At 31.2% G+C, this 15,088-nt stretch overlaps 2 protein-coding genes across 3 annotated transcripts; both read right to left on the bottom strand.

The window, feature by feature from the left end:
- Positions 2,410-5,211, bottom strand: LOC109354459 (glucan endo-1,3-beta-glucosidase 14-like). Its single transcript, XM_019596972.1, has 3 exons — positions 4,778-5,211; positions 2,991-4,024; positions 2,410-2,783 (listed from the first exon to the last, which is right to left on the bottom strand). Exons 1-3 carry the CDS (start codon positions 4,839-4,841, stop codon positions 2,706-2,708), a joined length of 1,176 nt encoding a protein of 391 aa, XP_019452517.1. The 5' UTR covers positions 4,842-5,211; the 3' UTR covers positions 2,410-2,705.
- LOC109354435 (methyl-CpG-binding domain-containing protein 11-like) lies at positions 11,061-13,932 on the bottom strand. 2 transcript variants are annotated; one of them, XM_019596939.1, is made up of 3 exons: positions 13,914-13,932; positions 13,628-13,732; positions 11,061-12,297 (listed from the first exon to the last, which is right to left on the bottom strand). In XM_019596939.1, the coding sequence occupies exons 2-3, from the start codon at positions 13,724-13,726 to the stop codon at positions 11,344-11,346; spliced, it is 1,053 nt and encodes a 350-aa protein (XP_019452484.1). In that variant the 5' UTR covers positions 13,727-13,732; positions 13,914-13,932; the 3' UTR covers positions 11,061-11,343. The 2 variants fall into 2 exon arrangements, with proteins under 2 accessions (XP_019452484.1, XP_019452477.1); XM_019596932.1 differs by lacking the exon at positions 13,914-13,932 and adding an exon at positions 13,888-13,907.

The following is a 15,088-nucleotide window of genomic DNA, read 5'->3' as shown; positions in this document are numbered from 1 at the left end:
ATAAACATTGTGTTCTTGTCTTATTCAAACACAATATACCAAGTCAATTATAGTTCTAAAATGAAGAACATAGACTTTATCAATAAATATTAAAAAAATCAAATTGAATATTTTTTATAACCGGTATGCCAAATTTATTACACAAATAAATATTGACAAAGTCATGAAAATAATATAATAAAATATAACAACTCTTGTATGGCACTAACTAAAAACAAATACATATTTGATATTCCCATCTCTTTAATTTTTTTATTTTTTACTTTTTGTCTAATGACAACATTAAACAAGACTAAATTGACTTTGATTCATCAATGAAGTTAAAACGTTGAACGTTGAAGCATGAGGCATTGTTTGTTCACCAAAATGAATTTGGAGACTTTATGCTACACTCTGCCGAGATTTGTGACTTCCAGAAAGTTAGATTCATAGCCGCGTAAGACTACACAAAGTGCTCACCAATTCAATTTGACTTGTACCATTCACTTATTTCTGTTTGTTTCTGTGTTGAATTTTGGAGGGAACGAAAGTAAAAGAAAAATTTGAAGGCATGAAATACATTTATAATATGACTCTCAAACTTTCAATTTTATTTCTTTTCCCTTCAAAATCTAACTCTCAAACCAATCTTAAAGACACCTTTATTTTTACACGAATGGAGTCAATCATGAACAATGATCATATTCATTAGACAAATACATATTTTTCCACTCATTTTTTTATGGTAACAGTATAGTTTCATTATAATTAAAATGATAAATATATCATTACAAAATATATATTTTTTAAAATGTTTACTTTTCTATTCATGAAAATGATCCTAACTCAGATTTTATTTACTTTTCCATATTATTTTTTTCTTCTTTGAAAATAATAACAATAATGAGCTTAGAGGAATGGCATTTCATTATAGATACCACTTTTTGTGAGAAAACATATCACACAATTATACTAAGTATAGCGGAAATGGCATTCCATTATAGGGGCTGGTATCTCTCCTCGAGGGTCCAACACTAGAATATGTAATCCAGATTTATTTCATCATTTATAATATTTTTTTGGTTAAAAATATTTTAAAATTTATAACATTATTTTTTCTAAAATTCACGTGTCTTAATCTTATTAAGTACTAGACCCTCCATGAAAATGATCCATTTTCCATTATAGGATCATTATGGTGAATTTAAGTATTTAACACTTTGAGAACCAATTTACTTAGCTTTTGATCCAAACCTTCCTTTATTGTTTTCTTTACCAGGCACCCTTATGAGGCTCTTTAAATAGAACCATGAGAATAGGACCGTTCACTTATATACTAAATACACGTTTAACTATTATATAAAAAAGCTATTATTGAGTTTTTTGTTGCCTGGGTTAATAAATCAAACTTAGAAAGAAAGATTACTGAAGATTGTTGATTTCATGTACATTACTAGTTAAAATATGTGATTTTTAATATGTTATTTCCATTTTTGAATTCCTTAACCAATATTTTTAAGACAATCCTTAATAATATCCTTAAAAAATACATTTAGCTATACATTATTGTATTTAATTTTATTGATGCATCATTATTCAATCTTACAAGTTCAATGCTAAGTTAAAGTGAATAATGTGTTGAAACAATTTGGTAGCACAATTGATAACATATATAGAGGGGGTTCAAGACTTCAAGGTTTGATCCACAACAATTCTTTCTATCTTAATTTTTCTCGAACCTTATAGGGTTCATTACCCTCGAATAAAATAAAGCATCTCACTTCATATGTTATAACTTTGTAATTAGATAACAAGTTATAAAATTATGAATTAAATTTTTTTATGCTTTGATCTATGATAAGATTATGATACATAAAATAACACATCAACAAAAATGACGACTAGTGTTTTCTTCTTCTTCTTTTTCTTATTTAAAAAAAACCCATTCCGTTATTTTAATCATTAACGTATTTCATATTTTCATTAACTAAAAATCAACCCTTTGTGAATCTATTTTTGAAAAGTGCAATTTTCGGTTCATTCTTCCACGCGAACAATTGTACAAACCTTATTTTGATAGACAGATTTTCACACCATTTGGAACACCACATTTATTGTTCAAAATGGTTATAATTATTATTTGGGGCTTAAACTCATTACTCTTATATTTGGAACAAAACATTTAATTTTTAAGAAAGAGAAAGAAAAAAATGTAAGATTATATAAGTTTTATACACTATTATTGCATCATCCACCATTCATATTTAATCGTTGTTAACTCTCCAATAAAACTAATATAAATTACTGATGAATAATGTAATAACTGCTCTTTAATCAATGGCACAAAGTTACAAAAATGAAAAGCTTCCTCAGATATTATATTTTCTTTTATTCTTTTGGGCTAGTTTGCTTATGTGTTTAAAGGGGAAATGATGAACATAAAAAGTATTCAATAGATTAGAAACTTAGGTGCTGAAAATTTACAATGCACTATTAGATAAATCTAAAACTTGAGTAAAGGAGGAAATACTTTAAAAGGAGAAACAATTACTCATTTGCTGAATATGAAGGAAAAACATCAGCATTTCTAGATATTGCTTTTATGAAATATGGCAATCAATGGTATAATTTGATCTATAATGAGAGAAGAATTGAGTCCAAGCATTCCCCTTCATTACCAGGAACTGATTTGCCATAGAATTTGATGTCATTAGATATCACTGATTTCAGAAAATCAGAAGCATCAAAGCAGATATAGAGAATACCATGGCATAGGACTGGGACAAACCTTGATTTTTTATATTCTGCCATGTAAAATCAAATAGGAAACAATAAGCACCAAAAGGTTGTAAGAACTTGCATAATAGAAGTTGATTCCAAAATTATAAAGATAAAATCTAGAAAGGTGAGTGCAATTCTAATTTACAAAATCTATAGTTTCTCAAGGTGTAAAAACTTCTTTCTAGATGAGTTAAAACAAACAATATAGCATCAAATGAAATATATGGTACCTTAAGAGACAAAAGAGATGAATCTCCAGCATTTAGTCCATGAAACCCGATGTCATATGATATAGTCCCGTCGGCCTTGAATAGTCCAAAGTTCCTCTCAGAGGTTGGTCCGGGCTTTGAATTCTCATTGAAGATTGCAAAAATGTAAGCCTTCACAACATTTTTTGGCCTGTGTGGGGTTCCTTTCTTCTTTGCAAGCCTTTTACGCAGGTTATAATTATATGTCCTTGCATTACTTACATTTGCTCCAACTTCATTTTGATCTCCATCAGAAGCCCACCCTGTCTCAGTAACTATGACTTCCATTTTGTGAAATCCGGCATCCTCCAAAGCAGCGTAAGCGGCATCAATCTGAGCATCAAGCATGTTATCATAATGTAGACGAAACTCGGGATCATAAATTCCTTTTGTTGGTTTAAAAAGAGCATAATTTATATCAATCTGGTCTGGGTCACTGATGTAGGCTAGGAAAGGGTAAGCATTCAAACAAAAAGGAGAGCCGATCTGTGAGAAGAACTCCAACAGCGGCTTCATATACTGCCTAACGTTATCCTTAAATTTACAAGAGGAGGGAGGGTATGAATTCGCAAAAACAGCAAATGAGTTTGCAGTAGAAATCTCAATTCGGTCATCCAGATGAAGTTTCTTAGTAGCATTATAAATATTCTTGACGGCACCTAGAAGATCTCCCCACAAACTTAAGTCATCCCCACCCAAAACTTCATTCCCCACAGCGATTCCGACAATGTGTGTGCCAGGAAGAAATGACTGCACATTGTCTTTCACCCAATTCAAAGCATGGTCCGCATTCGCACTCATGTCTTGCAACTGTCCATTGGTAAGTCCAACAACAATTTCAAGCCCGGTTCCACTAAAGGCCTCAAGGACACTGTGATCAGCATCGTAAATTCGAACATTCTTTATTTTTGCTGCTCTGAGAAGAGGAACAACTTCATCAGGTGAGGGGATGTTATTTGCAATCCTCCCATAATTTATACCATAGGTTCCGGTGAATGCTTGAACTGTTAAGGATGCTGAAATTAAATATGCAAGGAGAGAGCTTAGTTAACATGATTTAGTAGTTGACAAAACCACATGCTACAAAAGCAAGTTCTATAGTGCATCATTGGTTTGATCAATCACACTAAGATGAACAAAATTGGTACTAAGTAGATGCACAGAACAATGCAAAAAACTAACCTTTAAAAATCCCTCAAAAGGAAAAAGCAACCATAATCATAAATACAAATTGATCGAATTGGAATAGTGGTCCCAAGTGAAACTTGGAAAGAAAAAGATTCATGGATGTTACTATAATGATAGCTTAAAAGATAAGCAACATAAATCTATTGAAAAATAATAATAAAGCAGAGCAAAAAGAGTTAAAAACCCTCTCACTGAAAGAAAGAGAAAAAAATTGGTCTTCAGAAAAAAAGTTGCAAATTTTGATATGAGGATGAAAATAAAACAAGCAAGAGAAGAACCCCAAGAATTAAAATAAAAAATAAAACAATATCATCAAGGTGTTGGTCCAGTAGTGTAAGGGTTCCACTAGATTCTAATGGGAGGGGCGGGGCACTCACGAACCGCCGAAAAGATCAGTTCCTTACCCAAAAAAGGTGAGGATACCGCAGTACAAAAAAATGAATACTATAACGGATTCATTGAACATACAGAATCATAAATATGGATAGAAACTAATGAAAAACGAATAGAGTAAATGACTAACTGAATCAGACATTTGTAAGTTGTAAACAGAAAAATAATAAAGAAGAGAAAGAAAGTACCAATTAGAGGGAAGAAGAGAAACAAGGGGTGAAAAAAGTGGAAGCACACTATGTGATTTGCCATGAAGTGTGTCAAAATTGAAAATTGAAAAGTTGGGTTGGCGTTGAACACAGTGTTTCTTCTTCTTCTTGAGGCATGCCATAAGACGAAGAAAGAACACTTAGTTATTGGAGCGTTGAACTAGAGTTTCAGCGCTTCCATTAATTGGTCATTGTGGGAATGAAGGAACAGAACAAAGCAATGAAACTTTGAAGGATGAAGAAGGTAAAAGGGAAGGAATTGAAGGAGATTTGGGGTATTATATAGAGAGAGAGTGTGTGTTTGGTGTTTAGAGAGAGAAGGTGCAGAAAAATACAGTGTAGACTTCCACTGCTGAATAATAAACTTTGCTTTTATTCGTCAATGCACTTTCCCACCCCACTTCTTCATGTTCTATTGTTCTCTGCGCTTGTCTTTCACAAAATTAGATGCACCATATTTTACGTGGGAATAAAAATATATTGTGTCAACTGATGTTTGGAATATTGATAAAATATCGATCTAGTAATATAAAATTATATTAATATTACGAGGCAATCTAAATATTAAGAGTTTGATATTTATAAGCGATATTTTCTTAGGAGGTATATAAGACTAATTCTATACAAAAAGGGTGGTAATATATTGATAATACTAAAAAAAAAATATGTTTAAAATTCTCACCTACTAGTGGAAAAAAAATTCTAAAAACTAAATGAGATAATTTGTCTCTTTCCCATATGAGAAGAATCTTATTAAATTATGTATCTAACAAACATTTATCCTTTTTATATTATGTTCTTCCTTACTCCATATAATAATAAATTTCATGAGTATTCATGTAAAAGATTTATACATAAGTAATCATTTATATTTTTATATTTAATAATAATTAAATATAAATAATTGATGATGTATTAATCATATAAATTTTTTTTTGACATACTCGATACATTTTTTCACTTTCATTTTATTAGTGTCCATAACAATTAATATAATGATAAATAATATGTTGGTATTTATATTTTCAATATGTAAATTATTTTCTCACTATTCGACTAAATTTATTATATATTGACTTTAAATAAACAAATTTAATACCTTTTCCTTTATTTTTTATCTTAGAAGTGGCTTCCCCATCTAACTTACATGTGTGCCCTTTAAATTACCAAGTTTTTTTTGTTTGTTTTTATATAAAAATGTGAATTTGCAATGTAACATTACCATATTTATTATGTTTTAATGAATACTTTTTCTTTACTAATTTTAAGAAGGTTATGTTTTAATATTTTAATTTATTGTAGGGTTTTATTTCTTTACCTCATAGTGAATGCAAATTAGCTTAATTGGTAAGGAATTGGTTGTACAAATTGGTAGGTTCAAGTCTCATTTTTAAAACAAGGAGTACATTAATGTTAATTCATAAATACCTATCTAAGCTTTCAACCATGAGATATATTAAGTCATCATCACCCAACTCTAATGAATTTTTAATATAAAATGCTAGTATTACTTTTGTATTTTTAATTTTAAAATCTTTAATATGAGTGATGTTGCTGAATAAAATGTATGATGTGTCTGTCAACAGAGTAATAATAACAAAGAAAGACAGAGTATGTTCTTTAAAAAGATTAGTTACGATTCTCATTATTAAACACTTTTTATGACAATAAGAAATTAAGAAGTTTGCGCAATGGCTAAGCAAAGTCACTAATATTAAAAACAACATTTTTCTAAGGGTGTTTGAGGAAAGTTATATCTCCAAAAACATTATAATTACAATGATTTAAGATTTGCTTATTTGATAATATTATATTATAATGTTTACTATTAGAAAGTTATAATATTATTATAGTATAATGTTTACTATTATTATAGTATAACATTATACCACTATATTAGTATAATTATTATATATTTTTAATATAATATACATTAGGAAGTTATAATAGAAAAGTAGTCATGTGTTATTGATTTGCATTTCTTTTTATCTTGATTGTAATACATTCGCCGTTGGAGAATGATGAATGCAAGCTAAGTTAAGTTGTGATTGCATCAAGATTATTATAATTATATGTTTGAGATCATTGTAATGCAAGTTGTGATTATTATTATTTTTGTGGTTTAAATTTTGGTATCTAACATGATGTTGTTTGGTGCCACACAACATGACTTGATAAAATCTAATACACCACAACCACAATGTTATATTATGTTGGGACGTGTTAAATGTTTTTGTAGTTTGAAACCATACATTTAATAGGTGGGTGCCAAAATATTCTAGTTCCATTTTCAATATATTAAAGTATGTATTATTTGATTCCATAGCCAGGATGAGTTAGTGAGTTTTTTTATGTACTATAATAATATTTTTCACTCGAGTAAGAAATTAACTTTTTTAGGTGTGTGACTATCCTTCTTAACATATGTGTTATCAGAAATCAAATCCTTAACTTTTTATTTCTAATTTAGCAGAATCTTATAATACTATTCTAACTCTTTGGTTGTGAGTTAAAATCACACAAGAACTTAAGAGGAAAAGGTGAGAAAGCGCGTAGTTTTCGTCTTATTCATCAGCTGATACGCGTTCATCGACATTCCACTTTAGAACACGATTGGACCCAAATTTTTTGCATATAATCAGTAGTTGAAAGCCTGAAAGTGCTTTAGCATATTCCCTAAGGTCGTTATTATGATATCATAAAATACAATTCAGCTTAGATACTTATGCGGCAATAGTATAAGACCATATTAGATATTTAGAAGATCAAAATGTCAATGATTAATTAAAATGTTTAATTTTTTACTCAAAAGATAATAATATAATCTGATAGTACTAAAAAAACAATAGAAAACCATAAATAGGCGTATAAAATTCAGTGTGTTATGAACACTACCTATTTTTTTTTATTGGTTTCAAGAATATATTTCCTCAAGTCAAATTATGTATGTTTTTCCCCCTAAACCACAAGTATCTTTAGAAGACAATACTCTTTGCAAGTTGATTTATGCACAAATTAATCAGCAATAAGAGGAATAACCTAACAAATATATTTAAATCATACTAAAGAGAATTCAAGAGAATAAGATAAACGATGTGAGACTTACTTTCGAACAAATATGTATGTTTTGAATACAAAAATAGTATTTTGAACATAATTTGTTACCATACGAGGAGGAATATATAGAAAGTGTACTTTTTGCAATTATTTTTACTTGCAGTTAACCTTACAGGTTGAGGAAGCAAAATGGTGATACCTTAAAGTAGAAGCATATGCATATGCATTAGACCACTTATGTCTTAAGTCTTAACACAACCAATACTATTTTTTTGAGAGAACACAACCACTATGTTCTGTGATTTTGTTTTGTTCTAAAGCCCTTTTCCGCTTTTAGACAAGCTTAACTTAAAAGTCCTTAAATTCCCATTCAAAATGAGATCTTATATATACATCTTTTCTTTACACATTTTCTTTCTTGGACTATTTTTTCTTGAAAACTTTATTGAATCAATTACATTACGACACTAGTCAAGTTTAGTTAATAACTTAATAGCAATTAAGGTTGAAACTACAAAGACCATGGAAACAATAAAGTTATTTAAGAAGATGGAAGCACTTTCAAACACTAATAAATCAATTTAAAAGCTAAGCTAAAATGATTGGAAAAAATTTCTATCTCTATGTCCCGAACCAATCAAACTTCACAAAATAATATTAAAATATTAATTTTTGTTTTTATAATTTTGTTTTCAAAAGAATGAAGCTTTCTCATTGACTTAAGACACCAAATGAAATATGAATAGGGCCATGTGATCTCATACGAAAAAAAGAGCTTCAATCTCCCTCCTTGATCTTAAACACTTAATGAGTAAGAGAGTGTCAAAGGAATGTTTATGTCACAAAAGTAATGTGTATGATCATAATCTCATCAAGAATAGTTCCTTTAGAGCTGGCTAGAGAGCTAGTGTTTGGTTTAATAACGTAAAAATTGCTAAGAAAGTAGCCTTTTGGATCAACGACTGTTAACAACACACGCAAGAGAATCTGCTTTTTACGTATTTCAAAAAGTGCTAACTATTGAATTAGCAAACATCACTTTTTTGTGTGCAGGACAATGCTTTTGGGGCTTGAATTTTCATAAATTTAATACTTTTTCTTTTGAATACTCAAACTTTAAACCTTTTTATGATATAGTTTTTCCCCCTCACAAGTGTCATTATATCAACACTTAGAATCAAACTTGCTTATAGTTGAATCAACCACACATAGGTTAAAGGATTCTTATCCTCTTTAGTATTAGACACTCCAATACTGAAATATGAGACTTAAATTGATTTGATGATTTAAAAAAACCTAACACATGATCTATACCATCTCCTATGTTCATATAGTATATTTACATTACTTTAAAAATATAATATATTTTTTTTTTGTAAGGTGAAGATTTTATTAAAATAAATCACAAAGATATACCGTATGAAATCAAAATACAAAATAAAAAGGTGATAACCAACTCGTTAGAACAAAAGAAGGCTGCAAACACCTAAACACCAAAGGGAAGGTTAACGGCAGCATTCCAAACAAATAATCAGATTAGAAATTCTCAAACCAAGACATTGAAGAACCATTGATTCTACTTTCGATCCACAACCAAGACTTGAACTTAATTTCATCGAACAGTGCCTCCAAACTCATCCTCTTGTTGTTAAAAATGATTTCATTCCTATACCGCCAAATTCCAGCCATCCAAATCGTAAAGTCTATCCCTTGCCCATACATTAATGTACAATATTAATACAAGATATCAAAAGATATATTGAAAAAGTATCGTCCTAATAAAAAATTCATGATTGTGGATTAGCATCTCACTTGGAAGTTACTAACTACTATAAGTGTTTGAAAGTGACAAAAGTAGGTTAACAGTAAGATAAAAATGCCTTTTGCAAAACATGCCCCTGTGTGAGTTAGTTCTTGTACGGTTCATTGGTTATAATTGATTTTAAGGAAGCTAAAAGTTAGAGACAATAGTATAGTGGGTTGGGATAAGAATGGTCACATATAAGCAAAAAAATTAACTAATGATGGGTGAAAATATGTCCTAGGTGGGATAGGGATACAAGCCAAACTTCCATGGTCAATTTGCATCTTTTCACTCAATTGGAGTTTGGAAGAAACAAGTGAGTCAAAGGATCTATAAAAAAATGACTGGATCAAATTACAGATTCCAGCAGCAACTTTAGGCCCCAAAAAAGCGTCTCAATACACAAGGCTCTCACCAAGAGGAGTTTGAAGTTGTTAATTGTAGACAACCTATTTGCGATTTTGTTTATAGGATTTGAACTTATACAACTTATACTTCCAAAACACAAGACAGTGAAATAATCAACCTTAACGTGTTGCGCCGAGACTCGTCTCTTGTAAAGGAAAAAAGACAAGAGTGGAAAAAACATGGCAACTAATTTTGTCTCAACTCCTAACCCCTTTCTTGTCCATCTTCATCATCCTAGCCATCTTTGTCATTAGCAACAGTAACACCAAAATATGTTTACCACCCTATGAAATGCAGTGTGAAAAGGCAATGAATTCATTGCAAAGCAGTTAATGAATCAGCACTATATCCTCCAAGTGTGACCAAAAGAAACTTATCATTAGCTTTCTCACCAGTTCTGTGCTTTCATTGGATGGTAAGGTATGCTTTGATGCTAAGGCAGCAACACTTGAAAGGTTGAAGCATGACATCATGTGGAGCTCTTGGAAAAAGTAAAGGACAGAAAGAAAAGACTTGAGAGACAAGGTGTGATAAGTTCTTCCACCAAAGAAACAGATCTGATCTTAAAAATTGACCTTTTTGCTTTTCCCTACATTATTATGTGAATGTTGAGGTCATCTTACATCTTTACCTAAAGATGTAGTGCAGATATGAGATAAATAGCATTATTATTATTATGTCCTACTATGTGTTTTTTCTTAAGCTTGATGACTTGGTTCACTGGGATGCCAAAAAAAAATCAGTTAGATAGATAAACTTTAGGGTCTGAAGATGCTAACAGTGAATAATTGAGCCCAATTATAGAGTTTCAATCAAATGAACAAAAATGCATCATAAACTTTGTCAGATATGATATTTAGGTACCTGTTTCATTCACAATTATTAATTGATTCGTATGTTTGTGGGAATAGAAATAGATTTTCAACTGGCATGAATAAACATCATATGTATAACCTGATAAGATCTGAAGTTACATAGCATAGAACTAAATAGAACACTTAGGTGATTATGGCCTAAGACGTTTTTACAGGTCTACATCACATTACAAGTACCTTACAACATAATATCACTAAAGGAACCAGAAGCTACATGTCAATCCAATACATGGAAGGATGGTACATTATAGAACTAATCTATAATTCTCTATAGTCGTTTCAATGAACAATTAGATAAATCACATTAACAAAAACTACAGTAATCCTGATTCCTGATAGAGTGAGAGAAGAAAAGCCAAGAGTTTATTATATTCTTTACTCAAGGCTTCAACCTTACCAGGTCAACTTCCATTCACGGTTAGCTCTGTTTCAGAAGTCTTGTTTATATCATGAACCTTATGATGCTCTTCGCCGATCACTTTTGTTCCTTCTTTTTCCTTGGTCTCTCCTTCAGATTCATGATTGCTTCTGTTGTGTTCCTTTTTATTCTCTCCTTCCACTTCAACTCGTTCCTCAGAAGTAAGGATTGTTTCTGATTTCTCTAAATCCACAGGTTCACCATCTTTCCTCGTTTCCTCCGGTGGTTGCTCAATCTTTTCTTCATCTTTATCCTGAAAAACTTCAGAACCCTCAACTACTTTGTCATCGATTTTCTCTTTTGAGGCTTGTAGCTCTCCATCAGCAGTCTTGGATTGTTCCTCATCATTAGGTATATCAGCAGTTTCTCCAGCTTTATCTTCTCCAGGATGAGTGGATTCTTTCACATCTGTATCCTCTGCTCTCTTTTCATCCTGGTTTTCCGTCTCAACATTCTTTTCCTCGTCATTTGGTATATCAATATTTTCTTCAGCTTTAGGTTCTCCAGGATGAGCGGATTCTTTTAAATCTGCATCATCAGCTCCCTTTTCATCTTGGTTTTCCTTCGCAACATTCTTTTCCTCCTCTAAATCTTTATCATCCTTAGTTCCATCAGCTTCGTCCATTTGCACTTCTTTTGTTTCCTGACTTTTCTCCTTTTCTTCCTCAGAAGCTTCTTTTTTTGAAGCCGGTGATTTTTTACCACGTTTCTTTGGGGGCTCAGTTTCTGGTGGAGGAGCCACCTTTGCCTTCTCACTGATTCTTGCTGATCTTCTTCGGGTCTCACCAGTGCCCCAATCAAATTCTGATACAGCTGGCCCACCAGGGTGTGCTTTCAAATACTGTTCCAGCTGCTTCATGTTATTGATCTCCTCTCCCGTTGGTGCAGTGAACACAATCTCATTTTTTTTCGGGGTTCCAGACTGTTTTGGTAAGAACTGCAAGGGAAATATGATCTATGAATCATATATGCAATTATGCAAAAGCATGCAGCAAATGAATCAACCAGAAATTATTACTTCAATAGCATATTAAACCCTCCATAAATCTTGATTAAAAGTAGTGTTTCTTGCCCTTATATATACACAGATATACACATATGCGTATATATCAAGAGAAATCGGTCAAATACATACAGATATATATATATATATATATATATATATATATATATATATAAAAGGTGCTGAAAACTTTCAGTCTAACAAATTATGTAATGTGTTGAAAAATACTAAAGTCCAAAGAAATGACTTTTAAAATCATAAAATGTCTAGTGCTGAGGACCAAAAGTATGCCAAAAGACAAAAAAAGGAGTCATTGTGAATTCTGTATTCTTTTCAAACCAAATGAACCAAAAGACAGAAAAAACAGAGTACTCTCTTGCTATAAAGTTGGCATCTTTACGTGTGCCAAACTTATAAACTTGGTAAGGAGGAAAGATCGCTTTAATCACGACTAATTTTATTAAACCTGTGTTTTCCGGTCATCTTGAAAAAACAATACAATAAGTTCATCTATTATCTATTATCTATTATCTATTATTGTTACAAAGAAATTAATTTGGCCATTACTGCACATGTTAGAATGGAAAAAGATAGACAATCTGGATAACAGTGTGGTCCTCCTTAATCGACAACTCGGGAGCAATTGCGCTGTATATTTGGGCTATGTAGTGTTGTTCCAATAGGTTTATCCATTAACATATAAATCAATACTGCCCGACAACGCCAGAAATAATTATACCATTGCATAATACCTAGAGCTTCCCGTAGTCGAATATGCAACAAAGATATGCAAAGTAAGACCAATGATACAAAATGCAGACACTAACAACGGGAATAATTAATGCCACACACAAAATAACAATCATACATGTGCTGCAAAGTTCCTCAGTCAAAATTATTAGTCATAAAGAATAATGCTTTCTGATAATCATGAACAGAAGACAAGAAAAGAAATCCTTAGTGCAGGCAAACAGAAAATCCTCTGCCACCGTTTTGCAAAATTTCACCAATTTCGGAAAAGAAAAAAATGATTATTAGAAATGTTAAGTCACACACAGTAAGAATTCAAGAAAAAAAATAAGCAAATGGGGAAAAAAACCCAAAGTGGGTGGTACTATAAGCACAAAATCTAACCACACAAATCACAATAATAATCGATACCCACAACAAAATTCGACAAAAAAAAACCATTTAAGATAACTTGAGATGAAAAAACCGAACAAAATGAACAGTGAAAAAGGAAAAAAATGAAATAGAAGTGGACCTTCTTCTTCCAACCAGCTGGAGCATGAAGTTCTAAGGAAACAGCATCTTCCACTGTACTCGAAGAAGCACCACCTTCCTTCTCCAATGAACTCGCCATTTTCACCTGTGAAATGCACAAAAACAAAAAAACTCACAAAATTGAAGAGAAAATGAGCGAAAAGTAAAAAATCCCATTTAAAAATATATATTTGAATATGCAATAAATTTATAAATTGTTGAAGAAAATGACGAAATACGAAATGGGGAAGAGAGAAATACTTGGTTTGAAATTAATTTGAGTTTACCTGTTAAATGGGGTTGTGGTGCTATAACATATATCGCACTTTCATACTGCCACCTGTCTCCTTAAACATGCTTTTTAAGTTATAACCTATGTACACGTCATAGAGGAACATGAACCTACTCCTTTATCCACTTTGTCATGTCTTAACTAGAACTAGATCCGCATATAGTTGGATTTTATTATATTTGGATGAAGGTTAGAGTTTCAAATTTTACCAAAGCAAATATCTAGGGTCGACTTATATCATAATATCTGTTCCTTAACATTCTGAAATGATTAGAACTTATTTACTCAATTTAAAACAACATCACTTCCATACTTAGTAAAGCAAAAAGACTCATTATGATCTCTAAATTTGTTTGCTTATGCCAAATTGATTTCTAAAGAGTTAGCAAATTCATTATGATTTTTAAAGATGTGTTAAGTTAATTTTATTAATAAATATATGATTAACTTAACAAAATTTATTTTGACTCACATTTGTATTCATTGAATATTGATTCAAATTTTTACTAAATTTTTTAAGTATGCAAGTGAGAATTACTCTTATATATAATATATTTTATGTTTCCTCGTGCGTCTCATGCAATTTCTAGTGGCAGATTTATAAGATGGGTCCATTTTTGGTGTTATTGTTGATGATTTGGTGGGGTTAGCAATTCATACTAATGGTCCCAAATCACATCTAAATCAGACACGTGTTTAAATTATTAATTGATGTGCCCTAGTGATGGGGATTGTGTACCAATATACCATACACTACTGAAACACACCATGCGAAAAAACATACTGGCAAGTTATGCGAAAATTTCCTTTTTTCTATTTTTTCTTTATGGTAATTTGATATGTATTGTTTTGTTTGTATACCTCATCGGGCTTTACCAACAAAGTATTGGTCTCATGGTATAAGGTTTCACTGAATCCTCAAGATTGAAGGTTCGATTCCTGAGAGTGACACTTGTTAGGAGGGATAATCATGAATCCTAAAGGTATTAGTTCTTTAATCAAAAAAGCAAGATGATACTTTTGATAGTACAAAAAAGTATTTCATCAGGCTTTTGGATCAATGATTTCCACGGGCTTTATGCGCAGTGGTAAAAATCATAGGAAATAGCTTTCGATAATGGGCTTGCAAATTCATAGATTGTGATGGGCCAGCAAAGAAACAAAATATGG

Source organism: Lupinus angustifolius, chromosome LG01 (assembly GCF_001865875.1).
Source record: "Lupinus angustifolius cultivar Tanjil chromosome LG01, LupAngTanjil_v1.0, whole genome shotgun sequence".
In the NCBI taxonomy this organism is placed as follows: domain Eukaryota; kingdom Viridiplantae; phylum Streptophyta; class Magnoliopsida; order Fabales; family Fabaceae; genus Lupinus; species Lupinus angustifolius.
Note: the sequence above shows the minus strand (reverse complement) of the source record. Positions and strands in the feature narration are given on the sequence as shown.